The sequence below is a fragment of the Hyla sarda genome, chromosome 2 (assembly GCF_029499605.1).
Source record: "Hyla sarda isolate aHylSar1 chromosome 2, aHylSar1.hap1, whole genome shotgun sequence".
Classification (NCBI taxonomy): Eukaryota; Metazoa; Chordata; class Amphibia; order Anura; family Hylidae; genus Hyla; species Hyla sarda.
Genome location: NC_079190.1, coordinates 438219430 through 438242741, shown reverse-complemented (window position 1 = coordinate 438242741; position 23312 = coordinate 438219430). Strand labels below are relative to the sequence as shown.

Sequence of the window (23312 nt, the reverse complement as noted above, 5' to 3'; positions counted from 1 at the left end):
GCAACAAACAGGAGGATGAGGAGGGCAGCGCATGTGGGTGACATGTGAGTAGTACCCTGAGGGGTACAGTGCAAGGCTAATAATTAATTGGGGGGGGGGGGGGGGCATAACAGCGCTCGCGGGTCACATATGATTAGTTCCCCAATGTGGGGACAGTGCAGCACTGGGCTAATTCATTCATTCATTCCCGAAGGGGAGGGGCCAAACCGGTATTGCGGTATGGGTTAAAATTCATATCGTGCAGCACAAAAATGCCGGTATACGGTATGAACCGGTATACCGCCCAGCCCTAATTAGTGGAGCTGGATGTTTCTGCATATGTGTGCCTCCTCTTGGTCCATAATTCTATGACGAGCGCTAGCAAGTTAGAGTAACCAGGTTTGAGGACAAATGAAACACGCCCAGAAAACCAGCCAATGGGCCGTATAAGGGGCAGAACACCACACGCAAAATAAGGAGCACAGAGTATGAACCCTTCATAAGTAAGGGTGGAACATGGCTGACAAGACAAGCTCACACAGGTGGGATAAAAGTTCCACCCAAGGCAAGGGACGGACAAGTTCCACCCAAGGCAGCCGGGGGTGCACCTGGGAAATGTAGTCCTCACACCGCAAGACAGGAAACAAGAAAACAAGGCAAAAGCTACAGCAAACTACACGAATGAAAATACAGCAAGCGAGAACAGCACAGGACTTGGCCACAGAGGAGCAAACGCAACACACCAAACAAAGAATGGAGAGGTAAAAAGGAATATAGAACCGGAGTATCCCTTTAAAGGAGTACTCTTATCTCCTCTGGCCACCAGAGGTAGTTGGGTTGCGTAAGCCGAAAACAGCCAATGAGGTTAAGATATATTATGTGCGTAACTCTCGCTTTAATGGGAGTTGCAGAAACTGTGAAGCCCCACAAGCTATGTTTTTCACAAAACAGCGTAGCTCTCGAAGTAACAACATCTGCACAATTCCCAGTAATGTCTTTAGAAAGTAACACAAATTGCCCAACTTTAGCTTTCCCGACCACCTCCAGGGGCAACAAACAGGACGGACGGGAGCCATGAAGGCAAATTTCCTTTCTCTCTACCGAATGACAATGGGGCCAATCCATGTGTCAATCTGTGGTAATTCCAACTGTGCCTCTATGGCGGAATTCAAAATGTGCCAACAGTGTTCTACAACCTGTAGCAAAACTACAACTCCCATCATGCCCCAAAAGCCGATGGCTATTTCTAATTTTTATAGTATATTACATTGAACTCCATGGACAAACATGACAGGTCAAACTTCACTGTACCAGCTGCAAAAATAAGTGTACAGTACTTGTTTAGGGCCACGTTGTGACTGGAAAACAACAGTCTTTATCAACCTTTTATGTTCAAAAACACTTCAAAAACCTGATTTGCACAAAAAGTGCATAAAATGCTCCTAAAGCATGTATATTTTTATGTAGCTTCTTTGAGGTGCGTTCAAACATGGCAGCTTTGCTGCAGAAAGTGCTGTGAAGCCCAATCTCATCCCTCTGAATGGGGTCGTCTCTGCAGGGAGCACATGGATTTAGACTCGTCCTATACAGGTGAAACTCAAAAAATTAGAATACCGCGCAAAAGTCCATATTATTTCAGTAATGCAGCTTAAAGGGGTAGTCCAATGGTGAAAAACGTATCCCCTATCCTAAGGATAGGGGATAAGTTTGAGATCGCGGGGGGTCCGACCGCTTGGGCCCCCTGCGATCTCTCTGTACGGGTCCCCGGCTCTCCGGCCATATAGCGGGTGTCGACCCCCGCACGAAGCGGCGGCCGACACGCCCCCTCAATACATCTCTATGGCAGAGTCAGAGATTGCTGAAGACAGCGCTTCGGCTCTGCCATAGAGTTGTATTGAGGGGGCGCGTCGGCCGCCGCTTTGTGAGGAGGTCGACACTCCCCCTTCCCGCGGGCTGTCGGGGCTCCGTACAGGAGATCGCAGGGGGCCCCAGCGGTCGGACCCCCCGCGATCTCAAACTTATCCCCTATCCTTAGGATAGGGGATAAGTTGTTCACCACTGGACTACTCCTTTAAAAGGAAAGGAAGCATGAAGTGATCCACAATCTCCTTGTAGATGGATGCGTTGACCCTGGATCTAAAAGGGGCACTCCACTGCTCAGCGTTTCAGAAAAAACTGTTCCGAACGTTGGGGCCAGGAGCTTGTGATGTCATAGCCCCACCCATCATGATGACACACTCCACCCCCTCAATGCAAGTCTATGGGAGGGGACGTGACAGCCGTCACGCCCCCTCCCATAGACTTGCATTGAGGGGGCGGAGTGGGGTGTGACATCATGAGGGGGCGGGGCTATGACGCCACGAGCTCCCAGCGCCGACTCCAGTGTTCGGAACCGTTTTCTCCAAACGCTAAGCAGCAGAGTACCCCTTTAATGAAGCACAGTGGACCAACACCAGCAGATAACATGGCTCCCGAAACCATAGTAATTGGGGGAGGGGGGGGGGGGCTGTAAGCAATAATCACACGATTATAACAAATCACAGCTTGAACTATCTTGCTTTGCATGTAATGAGTCTCGCTCATATATTAGTTTAATTACTGAAATAAATGTACTTTGGACAATATTCTAATTTTTCGAGTTTCACCTGTATAAACTAAATCTACAGGGTGTGAATGTCACCCCAGCTTTCCCAGAGCCCTGAACAGCCTTTATTTTTACATATACAGCAATGAGAGGCTGAAGGCAATGTAGACTACTAGAGATGAGCGAATTTACAGTAAATTCGATTCGTCACGAACTTCTCGGCTCGGCAGTTGATGACTTTTCCTGCATAAATTAGCTCCGGTGGGCTGGAAAAGGTGGATACAGTCCTAGGAGACTCTTTCCTAAGACTGTATCCACCTTTTCCAGCCCACCGGAGCACCTGAAAGCTGAACTCATTTATGCAGGATAAAGTCAGCAACTGCCGAGCCGAGAAGTTCGTGACGAATCGAATTTACTGTAAATTCGCTCATCTCTATAGACTACAAACAGCTGGGGAAAAACATGTACACACCAGTCCAGTCTCACTATTCAGGGGCCAAGGAAAGCTGAGGCCTACATACAGGCGATCACTCAGGGACAGATCTCCCTTCAATAATGATGCAGATGAATCTACTGAATGAGGGATAGTTACAAAATAGCCTTTATTGCCTTATTAAGTGGCCTATACAGCAATGATGGAATTTATCTGTCCCCCAACCTGATGCAAAATGACATCCTGCATTATGAACAGAACTGCCAGCCTACATATACAGCATTGATGGAATATACTCCTCTTTACCAACTAGTGGCTCTCCAACAGTTGCCAAACTACAACTCCCATCATGCCCTGAACAGCCCATTCAATGTATAGCTTATGTCTTCAAACAGTAGACTCCCATTGGTTGTAAAACTACAACCCTCATGCTCTGAACTACTACAGTGATCCCTCAACTTACAATGGCCTCAACATACAATAGTTTCAAAATACAATGGTCTTTTCTGGACCATTGTAACTTGAAACCAGACTCAACATACAATGCTACGGACAGTCCAGATCTGTGAAACATGTCAGGCTGGAAGAACTGACCAATCAGAATGGGAATTTCACTGGTATACACATGTATTACTGAAGCATATGCACTGACTGATGTCCGGTAGCGCCCCCCTACAGTACAGGGTGGTATTACATGTTCTGTACACTTTACCTGTACCAGGGTTACCTGCTCCTTTGGACAGAGGGAGACTCCATGTTAATTTTTTGGGACACTGAGTACTGTACTGTACCCCAAAGAAGCTCCTGTCCTCTACATAGACCAGTGTTCCCCAAGTAGAGTGCCCCTAGCTGTTGCAAAACTACTACTCCCAGCATGCCCGGACAGCCTTTGGCTGTCCGGGCATGCTGGGAGTTGTAGTTTTGAAACAGCTGAAGGCTCCCTGCTTGGGAAACACTGACCTAGACAGTGATTTACAGCTCCCAGCAGATCTTTCTTACTTTTATATGTAAGGATTTGCTTTATCTGTATTAGTTATCTACTTATTTTTCTTTAAATTCTAATTTTTTCCTATTTTTGGATGACATTTTGGAGCTTCAGAACCAATTACTAGGTTTCCATCGAGTTATGGTCTCAACATACAATGGTTTCAACATACAATGGTCGTCCCAGAACCAATTAAAGGGGTACTCCCGTGAAAACCTTTTTTCTTTTAAATCAACTGGTGAACTGGTGCCAGAAAGTTAAACATATTTGTAAATTACTTCTATTAAAAAATCTTAATCCTTCCTGTACTTATTAGCTGCTGAATACTACGGAGGAAATTCTTTTCTTTTTGGAATGCTCTCTGATTACATCACGACCACAGTTCTCTCTGCTGACGTTATTATAATAATAATAATAATAATGCTTTATTTATTGTTGTCCTTAGTGGGATTTGAACCTAAGTCCCCAGCACTGCAAGGCAGCAGTGCTAACCACTGAGCCACCATGCTGCCCTTAGCATACATCTGCTATGCACGGTTGCTAAAATGGACAGAGATGTCAGCAGAGAGCACTGTGCTCGTGATGTCATCAGTGTTCCAAAAAGAAAGGAATTTCCTCTGTAGCATTCAGCAGCTAATAAATACTGGAAGGATTAAGATTTTTTAATAGAAGTAATTTACAAATATGTTTAACTTTCTGGCACCAGTTCACCAGTTGATTTAAAAGAAAAAAGGTTTTCACCGGAGTACTCCTTTAATATTGTAACTTGAGGGACCATTGTATTTAATCTGAAATCTGAATATAGTGCAATATGTTTGGGCTGTCTAGGCATGCTGGGAGTTGTAGTTTTGCAACAGGTGAAGGCACACTGGTTGGAAAATTCTTTCCTAGTGTGGCCCTCCAGCAGTTGCAAAACTACAACTCCCAGCATGCCCTAAACAGAGATTCAATTTTCATTTACTGTACTGCAATAATGGGATATCCTTCCTTATGCAGTGTTTCCCAAACAGGGTGCCTCCAGATGTTGTAAAACAAAACTACAACTCCCATCATGCCCGGACAGCCAAAGGCTGTCCAGGCTTGATGGGAGTTGTAGTTTTGCAACAGCCAAAGGCACCCTGGTTGGAAAAATATTCTTCTTCCATGTCACAACATGTAAATCTCCGGACATAGCAAAACTACAACTCCCAGCATGCCAAGTCATCCAGCAGCTGTAAAACTACAACTCTCATCATGCCCCGAACAGCCAATCTACATATATAGCCTAGGTCTCTAAACTGTGGACCGCCAGCTGTCACAAAACTACAACTCCCAGCATGCAAATATACATATTGGGAGTTGTAGTTTTCCAACAGCTGGAGGTCCACAGTTTGGAGAGCACTGATATGCAGCAATAATGACATAGCCTATTGTGTCACAACCTGTTGCTCTCCAGATGCTTCAATCCTACAACTGAAATAATATCCAGATCAGCCATTCAATCTCCATATAAAAGTGTGGACTACAATTCCCAGCATGGACAGACAATCTGGGCATGCTGGTTACTGTAATTTCGCAAACAGCTGGAGATCCACAGTTTAGAGACCACCGATGGGATATCCTAGTGCAGCGTCCAGAGTGCCTCCAGCCGTTGCAAAACTACAACTCCCAGCATGCCCGGACAGCCATTGGCTGTCCGGGCATGCTGGGAGTTGTATTTTTGCAACGGCTGGAGGCACTCTGGTTGGGAAACACTGTCCTAGTGACTCATATTCTGTGGACCTTCAGAGTTTGCAGAACTACAACTCTCATCATCGCTGAACCAGTGTTCTCCATCCAGTCCGGATCAGCCATTCAGGATCCGGGGAGAGCTGGGACCAATGAGATCTCCTTCCAATGCAAATATTGTTCCCTGTTATCAGCCATTCCAGGCCGGACTCACGTCAAGTGATTCCTCAGAGCCGCAGCCGGATGCGGTTTTCGCTGTGAATGTGACCTGACACATATAAGGCCGGACACAGCGCCCCTCCCCCTCCTTAGGCCCCGGTGTCCCCCTTCAGCTCCCGGCCCGCTCACATACACTCTCACCGTCTTTATGTCCGTGAAGCGATTTCCGCCGGGGCTCGGAGTCCTCTCCTGGATGTTATCCGGCCAGGGTTCTCGGTATGTCCGCCATTTTGTGCTCCCCTCCCCCCGCCGCTGCTCGTCTCCTCCTGGGTTTCCCCGCTTTCCCGTCCTCCGGGCTGTGGCTCAGTGAGGCCCGCAGAGCATGTCCCAAAAGGTCCCTGTGTCCCCCGGATGGGGTGTGCTCCGCCGCCGCCGCTCAGGGGATCTGGCCGGATCACTCCGCCTCCTCCTCCTTGAACACGGCAGCTTCGCAAGGTCCTGACAGGACGATACACGGGAAACGAGCCAGACGGCTGAGGTAGAGAAGCTCCGCCGCTATACCCGTGTCTGTCCGGAATGATACACTAAAAACGGGTCACATCGGTTGTGATCGGGAGTAAAAACCGGTACATGGGCGAGCAAACCGACATGCGCTCACTACACAGCTGCCAGGACCTGCGGTGGAGCGCTGCTAGGCTCGAGTGGAACGCCTGACGTCTGAGGGGGCGGGGCCTGCGCGTACGTGTGTGCGTGCTGTGCGGAGAGCTGTAGTGTGAGCGCTTCGTTCCGCGATGTTGGCTGTCGCAGTTGTTGTATTGGTCGCCGTGTTGTGGTGGCTGTGCAGCAGCTGGCGGGACGCTGTGTGTAGCCGGGCGGTGGGGCTGCTGCCTGGTGTCCGTGCTCCGCTACTGCTTATCGCTCACCCAGATGATGAGTGCATGTTTTTTGCCCCCACTATCTTCGGTGTGTTGCAGGGACAGCGCCCCCTGTCTGTGCTCTGCTGCTCCACAGGTATGGACGCTGGTGGAGTTGGGCACCAATAGGTTTCTAGTAATGTATTAGCAGCCATTGATTGGGGCCCCCCCTCAATCTGTCATTCAGCACCCACTTTTGCAAACCCTCAGCAGCGTGACGACCACGGAGTATCGTGACCTCACGCCCCGCCCCCTCAATGCAAGTCTATGGGAGGGGGCGTGACGGTCGTCACGCCCCCTCCCATAGACTTGCATTGAGGGGGTGGGGTGTGACATCACACGGGGGCGGAGTCGTGACGCCACTTATGGCCAGTGTGATGTCATGCTGCAAAGAGCTCGTAAAGGTGGGTGCTGAATGACAGATTGCGGGGTCCCCGCAACCAGACATCTTATCCCCTATCCTTTGGATAGGGGATAAGATGTGTTAGGGCCGGAGTACCCCTTTATCACACAATCAGGTTGCAACTTTTAATTTTATAAAGTCGTGATCTGATTGGTGGTGACGAGACAGTATTAAAGGGGTACTTTGGTGGAAAACATATTTTTTAAATCAACAGAAAGTTAAACAGATTTGTAAATGATTTCTGTTAAAAAAAATCTTTACTCTTCCAGTACTTTCTAGCAGCTGTATGCTACAAAGGAAATTCTTTTCTTTTTGAATTTCTTTTTTGTCTTGTCCACAGTGCTCTCTGGTGACACCTGATGCCCGTATCAGGAAGTGTCCAGAGCAGGGGGAAATCCTCATAGCAAATCTATGCTGCTCTGGACAGTTCCTGACACGGACAGAGGTGTCAGCAGAGAGCACTGTGGACAAGCCAAAAAAGAAATTCAAAAATAAAAGGAATTTCTTCTGTAACATACAGCTGCTAAAAAGTACAGGAAGGGTAAAGATTTTTTTAATAGAAGTCATTTACTGATCTGTTTAACTTTCTGGCACCAGTTGATTTAGAAAAAATAAAGGGGTACTCCGGTGGAAAACAGACAATTTTTTTTTTTTTTTCAAATCAATTGGTGCCAGAAAGTTAAACAGATTTGTAAATGATGTCTATTTAAAAAAATCTTAATCCTTCCAGTACTTATCAGCTGCTGTATATTCTAAAGTAACTTTTTTTTTTTCTTGTCTGCCCACAGTGCTCTCTGCTGACACCTCTGTCCCTATCAGGAACTGTTCAGAGCAGGATATGTTTGCTATTGGGATGTACTCCTGCTCTGGACAGTTCCTGAGTCAGACAGAGGTGTCAGCAGAGAGCACTGTGGTCTGACAAAAGAAATTCAAAACGAAAAGAACTTCCTCTAATGTACAGCAGCTGATAAGTACTGTAAGGATTAAGATTTTTTTTTTTTTTTAAATAGAAGTAATTTACAAATCTGTAACTTTCTGGAAGCAGAAGATTAAAAAAAAAAGTTTTTTTATCTGAAGGGGGCGCATCGCTGATGTAATACAAAGTCCGATCAATATTCATCCCAGTGTGGACCTCCAGTTGTTGCAAAACTACAACTCCCAGCATGCCCGGACAGATGTTTAGGCATGCTGGAAATTGTAGTTTACCCCATTGTACAGCGGACCTGCAGTTACCAGCGCTGCGTTTCATTCTTATGATTAATCGCGGCACCCACAATTATTTAGTCATGGCATAAGCTAACAATAGTCCTAGCTTTAGGAGATGGGAATACCTCTTTACAGGGCTTCTCCACTTTCGGCACTTTCTTATTGCTAGTAGAATCCTTCGGGAATGTTCCACAGAATTTCGCTCTGCTGTGTGAAGTATTCAGCCAGAAAATTCCACTGCAGCAGAGTCACATTGAATACAGCGGAAAATATTTGCGTCTGAAATCCAGATTTCGGCATCTGATGAAACAATGAACGTTGTTTCTGCAGATTACTCTGGGAAATGCATTGCCGTCTATGGGGATGGCGAATTTCCGAGCGGCTCTAGTGCCGGCAGAACATCCAAATTTGCGTAATGTTGTTCTGTTTTATCGAGCGGATGTTCCACAAGTTTTCCGCCGTGTGAACATAGCTGGTGCGTGGACATACTGTACTTTGTCACTGTTGACGGCAATGTAGTCGACTTGTATGTCCTCCTTAAATGAGAACTGTGGTGAAACATTTTTTATTTCCCCTGTGCCCGGGCTGCGAAAACTAAAAAAAACTTTCTCACCTTCCTACATTCCCCCCTTGTGCTGATATCGGTGTCTCGGTCCACCGGTGCTGGTCTTCTTCCTGCTTCTTGGGCTTGGTGACACATACAGCGCTCACCGTATTGCCGGCCACAGCGTTGTCCTACCTCGGAAGGTGACCGGCTGAGTGCACTGTCATGTAAGGAGCCTTGGCTCTGCTGTCTCCCTGCTGCCCGGGCTCCTTACATGACAGTGCGCTCAGCGGTACATCACTACAGCCGCCGATTCGCTGAGCAAAGTATGAGTCATCGTGCCCAGGAAGCAGGGAGAAGACTAAGGCTGGGTTCACACTACGTTTTGTCCCATACGGGAGCGCATACGGCAGGGGGGAGCTAAAAGCTCACGCTCCCGTATGTGACCGTATGCGCTCCCGTATGCCATTCATTTCAATGAGCCGACCGGAGTGAAACGTTCGGTCCGGTCGGCTCATTTTTGCGCTGTATGCGCTTTTACAACCGGACCTAAAACCGTGGTTGACCACAGTTTTAGGTCCGGTTGTAAAAGGGCATACGGCGCAAAAATGAGCCGACCGGACCGAACGTTTCACTCCGGTCGGCTCATTGAAATGAATGGCATACGGGAGCGCATACGGTCACATACGGGAGCGTGAGCTTTTAGCTCCCCCCTGCCGTATGCGCTCCCGTATGGGACAAAACGTAGTGTGAACCCAGCCTAATACCGGAAGTCCAGGACGCTGATATCGGCGCATTCGGGAATGTACAAAGGAGAGTTAAAGTTTGTTTGTGTTTTTTTTTTTTTAGTTTTTGCAGCCCGGGCACAGGTGAAATAAATTTTTTTTAACCACAGTTCTCCTTTATTGTGGAATTTTCCACCATGGAAATTCTGCAGTGTTCACAGTGCAGCAGAATCCCTTTAACCCCTTAAGGACACAGGGTTTTTCCGTTCTTGTATTTTCATTTTTTCCTCATCACTTTCTAAAAATCATAACTCTTTCAATTTTGCACAGAAAATTCAATTTTATGGCTTATTTTTTACGCCACCAATTCTACTTTGCAGTGACGTCAGTCATTTTACCAAATAATCCACGGTGAAACGGAAAAAAAAAATTAATTGTGCGACAAAATTGAAGAAAAAATGCCATTTTGTAACTTTTGGGGGCTTCCGTTTTTACCCAGTTAATTTTTCGGTAAAACTACACCTTACCGTATCTTTATTCTGTAGGTCCATACGGTTAAAATGATACCCTACTTATATAGGTTTGATTTTGTCGTACTTCTGGAAAAAATCATAACTACATGCAGGAAAATGTATACGTAAAAAATTCTCATAGTCTGACTCCCTATAAGTTTTTATTTTTTCTGCATACGGGCGGTATGAGGGCTCATTTTTTGCCCCGTTATCTGAAGTTTTTAGCAGTACAATTTTTGTATTGTTGATCGCTTTTTATTCATTTTTTCATGATATAAAAAGTGACCAAAAATACGCTATTTTGGACTTTGGAATTTTTTTGCACGTACGCCATTGACCGTGCAGTTTAATTAATTATATATTTTTATAATTCGGACATTTCCGCACATGGCGATACCACATATTTTTATTTTTATTTATACTTTTCTTTTTTAAATGGGAAAAGGGGGGTGATCCAAACTTTTATTAGGGAAGGGGTTAAATGACCTCTATTAACTTTTTTTTTTTTCACTTTTTTTTTGGAGTGTTATAGCTATAACACTGCACATCCTGATCTTTTACACTGATTCCTGCAAAGCCATAGGTTTGCATTGATCAGTGTTATCGGCGGTCGATTGCTCAAGCCTGTATCTCAGGCTTGGAGCAATCAATCACCGATCGGACGCGACGGAGACAGGTGAGGGGACCTCCGCTCGCGTGCTAGCTGATCGGGATATTGCGATTTTATTGCTATGGTCCCGATCAGCTTGACTGAGCTTCCGGGAAGCTTTCACTTTCATTTTAGAAGTGGCAATCAAAGTCTAAAGGGTTAATAGCGCGCGGCAAAACGATCGGTGCCGCATGCTATTAGCCCAGGGTCTTGGCTATCATTAGCTGCCGGGACCGACCCGTTAATGTAGCCTTAAGGGTAGGGTCACACATAGTGTTTTCCTACCTACTGAAGTCAATGGGTAGCAAAAGCAGCTGCGTATTTTGCGACCCATTCACTTCAATGGGTAGTAAAATACGCAGCAGCAAAATACGTTACGTGTGACCCTACCCTAACTGTTCAGTTTGTAGCACCACTGCTGGTGAAAATTAGTATTGCACATTCAAATGAATACATAATAAAGGACAGGTCCTCCAGGGTGAGAGACGCTCTTTGTAACTGCTCTCAACTTTGGACAAAAGATGGTGATTTCCAAATATTACCTCAGACTGGACAATACCAAGTATTTTATATCGTAATACAACGTTCCCTAACCTGTCACTGGAGGCTCTGTGGTAGGAAAACGCTGTCCTTGTGTGTCACAGCCTGTGCCCTCCAGCAGTTGCCAAACTACAACTCCCAGCATGCCCTGAACAGTCATATAATCTACAAATATATACCCTAAGGGGGAGATTCATCAAGAACCAGTTGCCCATAGCAACCAATAAGATTGTTTCTTTAATTTTGAAAAGGCCTCTGAAGAATGAAAGAAGCGATCAGATTGGTTGCTATAGGCAACTGGTCAAATTTTTCTCAGCACAGGTTTTGAGGAATCTCCCCATAAGTTCCCAAACTTTGGCCATCCAGCTGTTGTAAAGCTACATCATACCAGACATCCAGCAGTTGTAAAACTTCAACTCTCATCATGCCCTGAACAGCCATTTAATCTACATATATAGCCGAGGTCTCCAAACTGTGAACGCTGAGCTTTTGCAAAACAACAACTACCAATATGCTCAGAAGCATGCTGGGAGATGTAGTTATCCAACTGCTGGAGGTCCACAGTTTGGAGAGAACAGATATGCAGCAATAATGACATAGCCTATTGCAGTGGTCTTCAACCTGCGGACCTCCAGATGTTGCAAAACTACAACTCCCAGCATGCACGGACAGCCAACGGCTGTCCGTGCATGCTGGGAGTTGTAGTTTTGCAACATCTGGAGGTCCGCAGGTTGAAGACCACTGTCCTATTGTGTCACAACCTGTTGCTCTCCAGCTGTTTCAAAACTACAACTGAAATTATATCCAGATCAGCCATTCAATCTCCATATATATATCTTCAAAGTGTGGACCTCCAACTGCTTTACAACTACAACTCCCAGCATGCCTGAATAGCTGAAGACTGACTGGTGGGAGTTGTAGTTTTGCAGCAGCTGGTAGAGGCACAGGTTGGAAACGCTGTAATAATAGATACAATCCTGAGGTCAAGGCGTCCTGTTTGATCATGTTACGTATATGCCAAAAATAAAAAGTAGCTTCAGATTTTGTGAAATATCCCCCCCCCTCCCCCTTCCTTCTTAGGCTCTGTTCACATGTGCATCATAGGTTCAGTTTATAACAGGAATCAGAATACTGTGATAGATCTGTATATTGAAAGATCCAGCTGTAGTGTTGCAGACTACCCCAGCCCCCTCCTTAAAGGGGTACTCCGCCCCTGGCATCTTATCCCCTATCCAAAGGATAGGGGATAAGATGTCAGATCGCCGGGGTCCCGCTGCTGGGGACCCCTGGGATCGCTGCTGCAGCACCCTGCTATCATTACTGCACAGAGCGAGTTCGCTCTGTGCGTAATGACGGGCGAAACAGGGGCCGGAGCATCGTTACGTCATGGCTCCGGCCATCATTACATCACGGCCCGTCCCCTTAATGCAAATCTATGGCAGGGGGCGTGACAACCGCCACGCCCCCTTCCCATAGACTTGTATTGACGGGGGTGGGAGGTGACGTCACGAGGGGTGGAGCCGTGATGTAACGATGCTCCGGCCCCTGTATTGCCTGTCATTACGTGCAGAGCGAACTCGCTCTGCGCAGTAATGATAGCGGGGTGCTGCAGCAGCGATCCCAGGGGTCCCCAGCAGCGGGACCCCGGTGATCTGACATCTTATCCCCTATCTTTTGGATAGGGGATAAGATGTCTAGGGGCGGAATACCCCTTTAATTTTAAAATGGGGTCTGTCTGGTTTTTATTTAGAATACTATAGTTTTAGGCTATGTTCACACGGCAGAAATTCTGCATGGATTTATAGCCAATTTACTTCAATGGAATTCTGGCAGCAGAATTTTGCTGAGTGAATGGGACAGCGGAATCCAATTGAAGTGTAGTGGGTATAAATTCATGCAGAAATTAATGACCAGAACATGGTGCTTCTTGTAGTCACAGGGTTTGAACATAGTCTTAGGGCAGTGTTCAGACCATGTTTTGTGCCCTCTGTTGGCAGAAACAGACAGTGACGCACAGCCTGACATGTTGCAGACAGGCCCATAGTCTTCAGTGGGCCAAACAAAGTGTTAGTTGGGGAGATTTATCAAAACCTGTGCAAAGGAAAAGTTGCCCATAGCAACCAATCAGATCGAGTCTTTCATTTTCAGAGGCCTTTTTAACCTCTTAAAGGAACAGTCCAGTAGTGAACAAGTGGTGAACAACTTATCCCCTATCCTAAGTATAGGGGATAAGTTGCAGATCGCGGGGGGTCCGACCGCTGGGGCCCCCCCGCGATCTGTACGGGTTCCCGACAGCCCGCGCGAAGGGGGCGTGTCGACCCCCGCACGAAGCGGCGGCCGACACGCCCCCTCAATACAACTCTATGGCAGAGTCGGAGTGCTGCCTTCGGCAATCTCCGGCTCTGCCATAGCGATGTATTGAGGGGGCGTGTCAGCCGCCGCTTCGTGCGTGGGTCAACACCCGCTATCTGGCCAGAGAGCCTGGCCCCCGTACAGAGAGATCGCAGGGGGCCCCAGCGGTCAGACCCCCTGCGATCTCAAACTTATCCCCTATCCTTAGGGGATAAGTTTTTCACCACTGGACTACCCGTTTAAGGACCAAGGACGTACCGGTACGTCCTGAGTCCTTTCCCTTTCTATAACGCGAGGCCGCGCCGCTGCTCCGCGTCATAGCGGGTCGAGGCCGGGACCTGTGGATAATAGCGCGCAGCACTGATCGCGGTGCCGCGCGCTATTAACCCCTTTAGACGCAGCGTTCAGTGAAAATAAAACCATGCCAAATGGCGTATTTTTTTTTTTTTTCAGTTTTGTCTCACAATGATTTTTTTTTTTCCATTTCGTCATAGATTTTCAGGTAAAATGACTGATGTCATTACAAGGTAGAATGGTTGGCACAAAAAATAAGCCATCATATGGATTTTTAGGTGCAAAATTGAAAGAGTTATGATTTTTTAAAGGGGTAAGGAGGAAAAAATTAAAGTGCAAAAACGGAAAAACCCTGTGTCCTTGGGGTGCGTTCACACGCTCTTTGTTTTTGTGGGTTTTCCGCAGCAGATTGTCCGCAGCGGAATTTAGGCTGTGGAAAATCCGCTGCAAGCCCCATTGAAGTCAGTAGGGACTGCGGCAGATTTTCCGCAGCGTAAATTCCGCCGCGGACGATCTGCTATGGACAGCCGAGAAGAGCCCGCCCCTTTCAAATACGCAGCGGAAAACCCGCAAAAAAAAAAAAGTGTGTGAACGCACCCTCAAGGGGTTAAAAATTAAAGAAGCGATCTTTTTACTATGGGAAACTGTACCAATCTTTCTCTACACAGGTTTTGATAAATCTCCCCAATTGTGACTGTTTGAACCAATTCCAAATGTATACACTTTCTGCGCAGAAGACTTAAAAACATGGTTGCTCATGCTTCTGTGTCCTGCGCAGACAGCGTACACATATAGGACCAAACAATGGGGCAGATTTAACAAAACCTATCCAGAGGAAAAGTTGCTGAGTTGCCCATAACAACCAATCAGATCGCTTCTTTCATTTTTCAGAGGCCTTGGTAAAAATGAAAGCGATCTGGTTGCTATGGGAAACCAGCAGCTGCTCCCATTGAAGAGTATTGGATATCTGCAGCATGCCAGGCTGTACATCACATCCCTTTTTGACATTTTGGCTACAGAGGGCACAAAAAGGTGGTCTAGATGCGGCTTAATTCTGGTTCTGGTGCTGCCCCCATCATGTACCAGTCTGTTATGATAATGAATAGAGCAGACGGGTTTAGAGATAAGCTAATCTAATCAATCAAGCATCCATTTGTTTGGTCTCAAGAGTTCTTCTGCTTTCTAAGGCTATGTTCACATGGTGGAATTTCTGCAGCAGAGTCCCATTGATTTCAAAGGGATTCTGCTGCACTGTGCACACGGTGGAATTTCTACTGCAGATGTTTTTGCTGCGGAAATCCTGATTCCAGTGTCTGTAGAAAGAATAGACTTGTCTATTCTTTCTGTGGATTCTGCCCCGTAATGCATTACAGTCTATGAGATTGCACATCTCTGAGCGGTGTTAGCGCCCGCCGGAATATGCAGAATGTCCGCCCGTGTTTTCAGGATGTTGCGCACATTTCTGGCCGTGTGAACTTGGTCGAAGTGTTCTGATCCCCTGTAGCAGTCCAGAATGATTCAGTCCTAGGAGCCCTCAAAGTTTCATACTAGATTTTTTTTGAGAAAACAGAACACAACATTTTCAAGAATAAACAAACCAACCGTAGATTCAGCAAATCTTAGGGTATGTCTAGTAGGTGGGATAGATTAGAGAAGATGCGCTTTGGGTTTGCTTCAGAGCCCAAATAAGCATCCACAAACTTGGACATGTGTAAAAAAAAAATAAAAAAAAATAATGAACTTTTTTATGTTTGTCCCATAGATTCTTTTAACACTTATAAAAATAAATAAATATTGGGCGCTTCTCCCGTTGAAATAAATAGCATGACAAAAACAAGTTTTTTACTGAGTGATCATACCCCTACTGTAGATTTTGCACATCTCTGAGCAGTGTGCAAAAAAGGATCATACATAGTAAACTGATGTCAACATGGCTGCTCCCCCTTGTAAGTTGTCATGTGTACAGACACTGAGACTCTTTAGTACAGAGCCATACAGCCTATATGCCAGTGTTTCCCACCCACTGTGCCTCCAGCTGTTGCAAAACTACAACATGCCTTGAAAAACTACAACATTCCTAAACAGGTTGCTTCCAGTTATTGCCAAAGGCTGTCCAGGCATGCTGGGAGTTGTTTTGCAACAGCTGGAGGAACCTTGGTTGGGAAACAGTGATCTAGAGAGTTAAAGGGGTACAATTTTTTAAGTCAACTGGTGCCAGAAAGTTAAATAGATTTGTTAATTACTTCTATTTAAAAACCTTAATCCTTCCAGTACTTATCAGCTGCTGTATGCTCCAGAGGAAGTTGTATAGTTCTTTCCAGTCTGACCACAGTGCTCTCTGCTGACACCTCTGTGCAGAGCAGAAACAAATCCCTATAGCAAACCACTTCTGCTCCAGACAGTTCCTGACATGGACAGAGGTGTCAGCAGAGAGCACTGTGATCAGACAGAAAAAAAATCTCTGTAAAAGAAAAGAACTTCCTGTGGAGCATACAGCAGCTGATAAGTACTGGAAGGATTAAGATTTTTAAATAGATGTAATTTACAAATCTCTTTAACTTTCTGGCACCAGTTGATTTAAAAAAAAAAAAATGTTTTCCACCCCTTTAAAGGCCACATCATTGGTAGTTTAAGTCATATTGGCTCCCCTCAGACATTGTCACAGGGAGCTGATCTGTTAGCATGGCAGAGCAATGCCTTTACCAGGCCTCTGGCTTCCATTAATAATTTGCTATTACAGCCTGAGATTCAGTCAAATGTGTAATATTTATGGGAAAACAAACAACAAAAAATATTGATCCCACATGGTGAATGGCCTAAGCTAAGAAAAAAATACTAAATGCCACAATTGTGTTTTCTTTTTTGTCACATCACATCCCAACTACCCTAAAATGGTACAGATAAAAACTATAGATCATGGCGCAAAGAGTGAGCACTCACACGGCTTTATAGACAGGAAACTAAATGGCAATTCAAAAAATGTTAAGGGGTTTTAATTTTTTATAGCAAAATATAACAAAAGCTATATAAATTAGGCACCTTAAGGGTCTATTCACACGTACAATATTCTGCGCAGATTTGATGCGTAGGATTTTTAGTCATTCAGTTAACATTGACATCTGCAGCAGAAAATCCTTTGCATCAAATCTGCGCAGAATACTGTACGTGTGAATAGACCCTAATGGACATCTGTAGTGCAAGATAACTTAAGTTATAGATTGCGAGGGGACCAAGCGCTGGGGCCCCCTGGGATCTGCTGGACGGGGCAACGGCAGTATGCTGGAAAGGGGGTGTTCCATCCCTGCATGATGCGGCGGTTGACAAGCCCCCTCCATGTACCCCATAGAGATACATGGAGGGGGCGTGTCTGCTGCGGCTTTCTGCTGAGGATGAAACATCACTTCCTGCAGACTGCTGCGGCCCCGTCCAGGAGATCCGGGAGCCCCAGCACTCGGACCCCCCGCGATCTATAACTTATCCCCTATCCTTTGGATAGGGTATACGTTATGTTGCGCTGGAGTACTCCTTTAAAGGACTTTAATATTTATAGATAAGGGAAAACATCACTTTTCGATCAGTGGGAATCCAAGCCTTAGCACTGAATCAGCAGAATATGAGGATGGCTGTGCCTGGTACTACAGGACTGTATGTATTGACCCTTTTATTACAGGGGTACTCCGGTGGGAAACACATTTTTTTTTAAATCAATTTGTGCTAGAAAGTTAAACATATTTGTAAATTATTTCTATTTAAAAATCTTAATCCTTCCAGTACTTATCAACTGATGTATGCCACAGAGGAAGCTGTATTTCTGTCTGGAATTCTTTTCATTCTGACCACAGTGCTCTCTGCTGATACCTCTGTCCATGTCAGGAACTGTCTAGAGCATGAGCAAATCCCCATAGCAAATCTATCCTGCTCCAGACAGTTCCTAAAATGGACAGAGATGTCAGCAGAGAGCACTGTGGTCAGACAGAAAAGAACTTCAGAAAGAAATGCAACTTCCTGTGGAGCATACAGCAGCTGATAAGTAGTGGAAGGATTAAGATTTTTTAAATAGAAATAATTTACAAATCTGTAAATCTATGTGGCAGCAGTTGATTTAAAAAAAATGATAATACTTGTTTTCCACTGGAGTACCCCTTTAACCTGATCCGTATAGGTGCTAGAACCTGCTCTGTGACTGATCAAATGTTGATGGAACTTCCTAAGGATAAACCATCAGTATTAAAACTCTGAAAAAAAACCAAATGCATCTGATTAGATAAGTAAAGAACATGGTGAAAACAAACAATTTAATATTCATGTGATCCATAGGAAATTACTACAATCAAGGGGAGACTCGTAAGAAAGAGCTGATCCAGAGTTGTGCTGCTTTAGGAATTGCTCCATCCAATGTAACGCTTATTGACCACAGGTATGATGCAAAAGTATTTCTTTAATGTGTGCAGACTCTCAGCAGATGAATATCGTGCCTGTACAATGATATATATTCAGAGTAAGTCTACATATGCCAGCCATGAATAAAACCACATGGCCTTATCCTTAAAGGGGACCTACCACTTCTAACTCTAGATAAAGTTACATATATTTTTTGTTCCCATAAATTCACCAACAGTGAATTACAGACCTGGTGAATCAACTAACCAAGGCATCACAATGGTCAGCAAACTTGCAAAACTCAAATCTGGTGAACGTTTTCTTTTCCTCTCGCCATGAGCCCTTAACCCATTAAGGACACTGGGATTTTCTTTTTTGACATTAATCTTTTCACTACAGCTGATCGGTCCTCCGGTCCATCTTCTTCATACTTCCGTGTGAACGAAGCGTCACATGACTCTCAGCCTATCGCCGGCCACCGCGATGTTGTGCCTCGGCCCATAATAGGCTGACCGCCTTTTAATAGTTCGGATATTTACGCACGCGATGGTACCACATATAATTATTTTTATTTGATTATTTTATAATAGGAAAAGGGTGATTCAAACTTTTATTAGGAATGGGTTAATTCACTTTTATTAACTTTTTTTTTTTTTTTTAACACTTACTATTTTTTTTTTGTCCCCATAGGAGGCCCTCCACACAATCTTTTGATTGCATATACCGTATATACTCGAGTATAAGCCGAGTTTTTCAGCACGATTTTTCGTGCTGAAAACACCCCCCTCGGCTTATACTCGAGTGAACTCCCCCACCCGCAGTGGTCTTCAACCTGCGGACTTCCAGAGGTTTCAAAACTACAACTCCCAGCAAGCCAGGGCAGCCATCGGCTGTCCGGACTTGCTGGGAGTTGTAGTTTTGAAACCTCCGGAGGTCCGCAGGTTGAAGACCACTGCGGCCTTCAACATCATCCAGCCCCCTCTCACCCCCTTTAGTTCTGTACAGTACTCACCTCCGCTCGGCGCTGGTCCGGTCCTGCAGGGCTGTCCGGTAAGGAGGTGGTCCGGTGAGGAGGTGGTCCGGGCTGCTATCTTCACCGGGGAGGCCTCTTCTAAGCGCTTCGGGCCCGGCCTCAGAATAGTCACGTTGCCTTGACAACGACGCAGATGCGTCGTTGTTAAGGCAACGGCTCTATTCCGGGCCGGAAGCGCGGAGAAGAGGCGCCCCCGGTGAAGATAGCAGCCCGGACCACCTCCTCACCGGACCACCTCCTTACCGGACAGCCCTGCAGGACCGGACCAGCGCCGAGCGGAGGTGAGTACTCAGAACTAAAGGGGGTGAGAGGGGGCTGGATGATGTTGAAGGCCGCAGTGGTCTTCAACCTGCGGACCTCCGGAGGTTTCAAAACTACAACTCCCAGCAAGCCCGGACAGCCGATGGCTGCCCGGGCTTGCTGGGAGTTGTAGTTTTGAAACCTCTGGAGGTCCGCATGTTGAAGGCCGCAGTGGTCTTCAACCTGCGGACCTCCGGAGGTTTCAAAACTACAACTCCCAGCAAGCCCGGACAGCCGATGGCTGCCCGGGCTTGCTGGGAGTTGTAGTTTTGAAACCTCTGGAGGTCCGCATGTTGAAGGCCGCAGTGGTCTTCAACCTGCGGACCTCTGGAGGTTTCAAAACTACAACTCCCAGCAAGCCCGGACAGCCGATGGCTGCCCGGGCTTGCTGGGAGTTGTAGTTTTGAAACCTCTGGAGGTCCGCAGGTTGAAGACCACTGAGGGCGAATGATGAGAAGAGGATGATGAAGGGGGGGGGGTGTGGGGATGATGAAGGGGGGTGGGGATGATGAAGGGGGGGGGGTGTGGGATGATTACAAGGGGATGATGAAGGGGGGATGTGTGGGATGATAAGGGGATGTGTGGGATGATGACAAGGGGATGATGAAGGGGGGATGTGTGGGATGATGACAAGGGGATGATGAAGGGGGGATGTGTGGGATAAGGGGATGTGTGGGATGATAAGGGGATGATGAAGGGGGGATGTGTGGGATGATAAGGGGATGTGTGGGATGATGACAAGGGGATGATGAAGGGGGGATGTGTGGGATGATAAGGGGATGTGTGGGATGATGACAAGGGGATGATGAAGGGGGGATGTGTGGGATGATGACAAGGGGATGATGAGGATGTTAATGACGGGTCTGGATGATGACAGGGGGGGATGAGGTATTTCCCACCCTAGGCTTATACTCGAGTCAATAACTTTTCCTGGGATTTTGGGTTGAAATTAGGGGTCTCGGCTTATACTCGGGTCGGCTTATACTCGAGTATATACGGTACTCGTAATAGTGGTAATAGTGACTCCCCCCCCCCCCCCCCCCCATATGCTCATTTTGCCAAAGCAGAAAAAAAATAGCTTCAATTATAAATACCTAGTTTTCCCAATAAACCTAGCGGCTCTGCTCTCTTCAGGCCTGCAGCATGCAGTATTTGCCCCAGGCTGCTATTAACCATATAGATTCTGCTGTCAAAGTTGATCGCACCATCTAAATGACAGTGACAGCTGTCATTGGTGGTACAGTGGATCACCACCCCCGGCAATTACACTCCACTGCGATCGTGATCCATTGTTTTGGCAGCTGGAGGGCTTACCTCTACTTCAATGGCTGCCGATCTTCTCCTTTTGATAGTCTGGAGCAGCCTCTACCAATAGTGCGCAGATCACATAGATCAATGCAGTTCAATAGAATGATTCCTCATCTAGTGCTTCATAATACAAGTCCCTTAAGGGGACTAATACAGTGTAAAAAAAAGAATGTGTAATAAAGGTTTTCTACATATACGTTAAAGGGTTACTCCGGTGGAAAACAATTTCTTTTAAATCAACTGGTGCTAGAAAGTTAAACAACTTTGTAAATTACTTCTATTTAAAAATCTTAATCCTTCCAGTACTTCCAGCTGCTGTATGATATAGTTGTATAGTTCTTTCCAGTCTGACCAAAGTGCTCTCTGAAACCTTTGTCTGTGTCAGGAATTGTCCAGAGTAGAAGCAAATCCCCATTGCAATCCTCTCCTGCTCTGGACAGTTCCTGACAGAGGTGTCAGCAGAGAGCACTGTGGACAGACAGAAAAGAACTATACAACTTCCTTTGTAGTATACAGCAGCTGATAAGTACTGGAAGGATTAAGCTTTTTAAAGATTTTAAAGTAACTTACAAATCTGTTTAACTTTTTGGTACCAGTTGGTTATAAAAAAATGTGTTTTCCACCGAAGTACCCCTTTAACTCCTTCCGTAATAAACTATTTAAATCACCAACCTTTTTCTATTTCCCATATTAAAATTTGTCGCTTGCAAAATTGTCCTTACTGTTAAAATATAACTTTAATTATTCCTCATGGTGATTCTAAAAAATAAACAAGTTAAAGGAATCAGAAAATGGCAATGTGAAAAAATGTCTTAAGTTTTGAATTTTTTTAAAGTAAAAAATCATGCCGAATCAAAATAACGTGTAATATATAATGTGCAGTTATCTAACAATACTACATGCCATTGGGCAAATATTTGGCAAATATAAAATCTTATTGGGGTACTCCACTGGAAAATATTTTTTAAATCAACTGGTGCCAGACAGTTAAACAGATTTGTAAATTATTTCTATTTAAAAAATCTTATCCCTTCCAGTACTTATCAGCTGCTGTATGTTCCAGAGGAAGTTCTTTTCTTTTTGAATTTCCTTTCTGTCTGACCACAGTGCTCTCTGCTGACACCTCTGTCCAGAGTAGGAACAAATCCCCATAGTAAACCTATCCTGCTACGGACAGTTCGTAAAATGGACGGAGGTGTCTGCAGAGAGCACTGTGGTCAGATAGAAAGAAAATTCAAAATGAAAAGAACTTCCTCTGGAACATACAGCAGCTGGAAGGATTAAAGGGTACCTCTCATCAAAAAAACTTTTGATATATTATAGATTAATGTATGCAGAATAACTTTACAATTGCATGTTATTAAAAAATATGCTTCTTTCTATTTAATTTTCCACTTTGAAGAAATGACCACTAGGGGTCTCCCTACCAGTCCTGGCAGCAAGCATTTCAGACTCATGCTGGAGTCCCAAACTCTACGAGCTGCCAGTCTGCTTTGTTCACAAAGGAGAACACTCAGAGCTGCCAGCCTGCTTTGTTCACAGCCTGTATGGCTGTGAACAAAGCAGGCTGGCAGCTCTGAGTGTTTAGGACTCCAGCATGAGTCAGAAATGCTTGCTGACAGGACTGATCGTGAAAAATACAATAGAAAAAAGCATTTTTCATTAACATGCTATTGGAAAGTTATTCAACATTCATTAATCTAAAATATATCAAAAGTTTATTTCATGAGAGGTACCCTTTAAGATTTTTTAAATAGAAGTAATTTACTAATCAATTTAATTTTCTGGCACCAGTTGATTTAAAAAAAAAAAAAGTTTTTAAGGGGAGTACCCCTTTAATTAAATGGAGAGGACAAAAAATTTAAGGGAAAAATAGTATGGTGTGAGGGAATGGTGCAGTCATGCTGTGGTTTTTAAAGGAGACCTGTCACCAGTGTCACCTGCACTAATCTGTTGGTACCGACAGGAAGTGCAGGTGACACTGATGACAACAGTACTCGCCTTGTCCCGGTCTGTGGCGGGGATCTCCTGTAATCTTCTCTGGTATCTTCGCTCCGGGCACCGGCTTGGGGCACGGGCGGAGCTTAATGACGTACCCGCTGCTGTTCCCGGGACCCAGCCTAAGAACAGCAGCGGTGATGTCACTAAGCTCCGCCCAAGCAGCTTCTGCTTTCTGCAGGGTCCCGGGCAGCAGCGGTTACGTCATTAAGCTCCGCCGGTGCTCGGAGCGAAGATACCGGAGAAGATTACAGGAGATCCCCGCCACGGACCGGGGACAAAGTGAATACCGTTGTCATCAGTGCCA

General features: G+C 45.5%; 2 protein-coding genes across 12 annotated transcripts in view; one reads left to right on the top strand and one right to left on the bottom strand.

The window, feature by feature from the left end:
- Window positions 1–6186, bottom strand: part of NCOR1 (nuclear receptor corepressor 1) — a 193511-nt gene extending 187325 nt beyond the window's left edge. For all 11 annotated transcript variants that reach the window (XM_056559210.1, XM_056559218.1, XM_056559214.1 and 8 more), the window contains exon 1: window positions 6049–6186. The gene's annotated coding sequence lies outside the window, so the exon portion shown is untranslated. The remainder of the gene's footprint in view (window positions 1–6048) is intronic.
- Window positions 6187–6638: 452 nt separating this feature from the next.
- PIGL (phosphatidylinositol glycan anchor biosynthesis class L) overlaps window positions 6639–23312 on the top strand; it is a 147601-nt gene continuing 130927 nt past the window's right edge. The window contains exons 1-2 of the mRNA XM_056559223.1: window positions 6639–6858; window positions 18304–18403. Coding sequence (XP_056415198.1) covers window positions 6639–6858; window positions 18304–18403 — 320 coding nt within the window. The remainder of the gene's footprint in view (window positions 6859–18303; window positions 18404–23312) is intronic.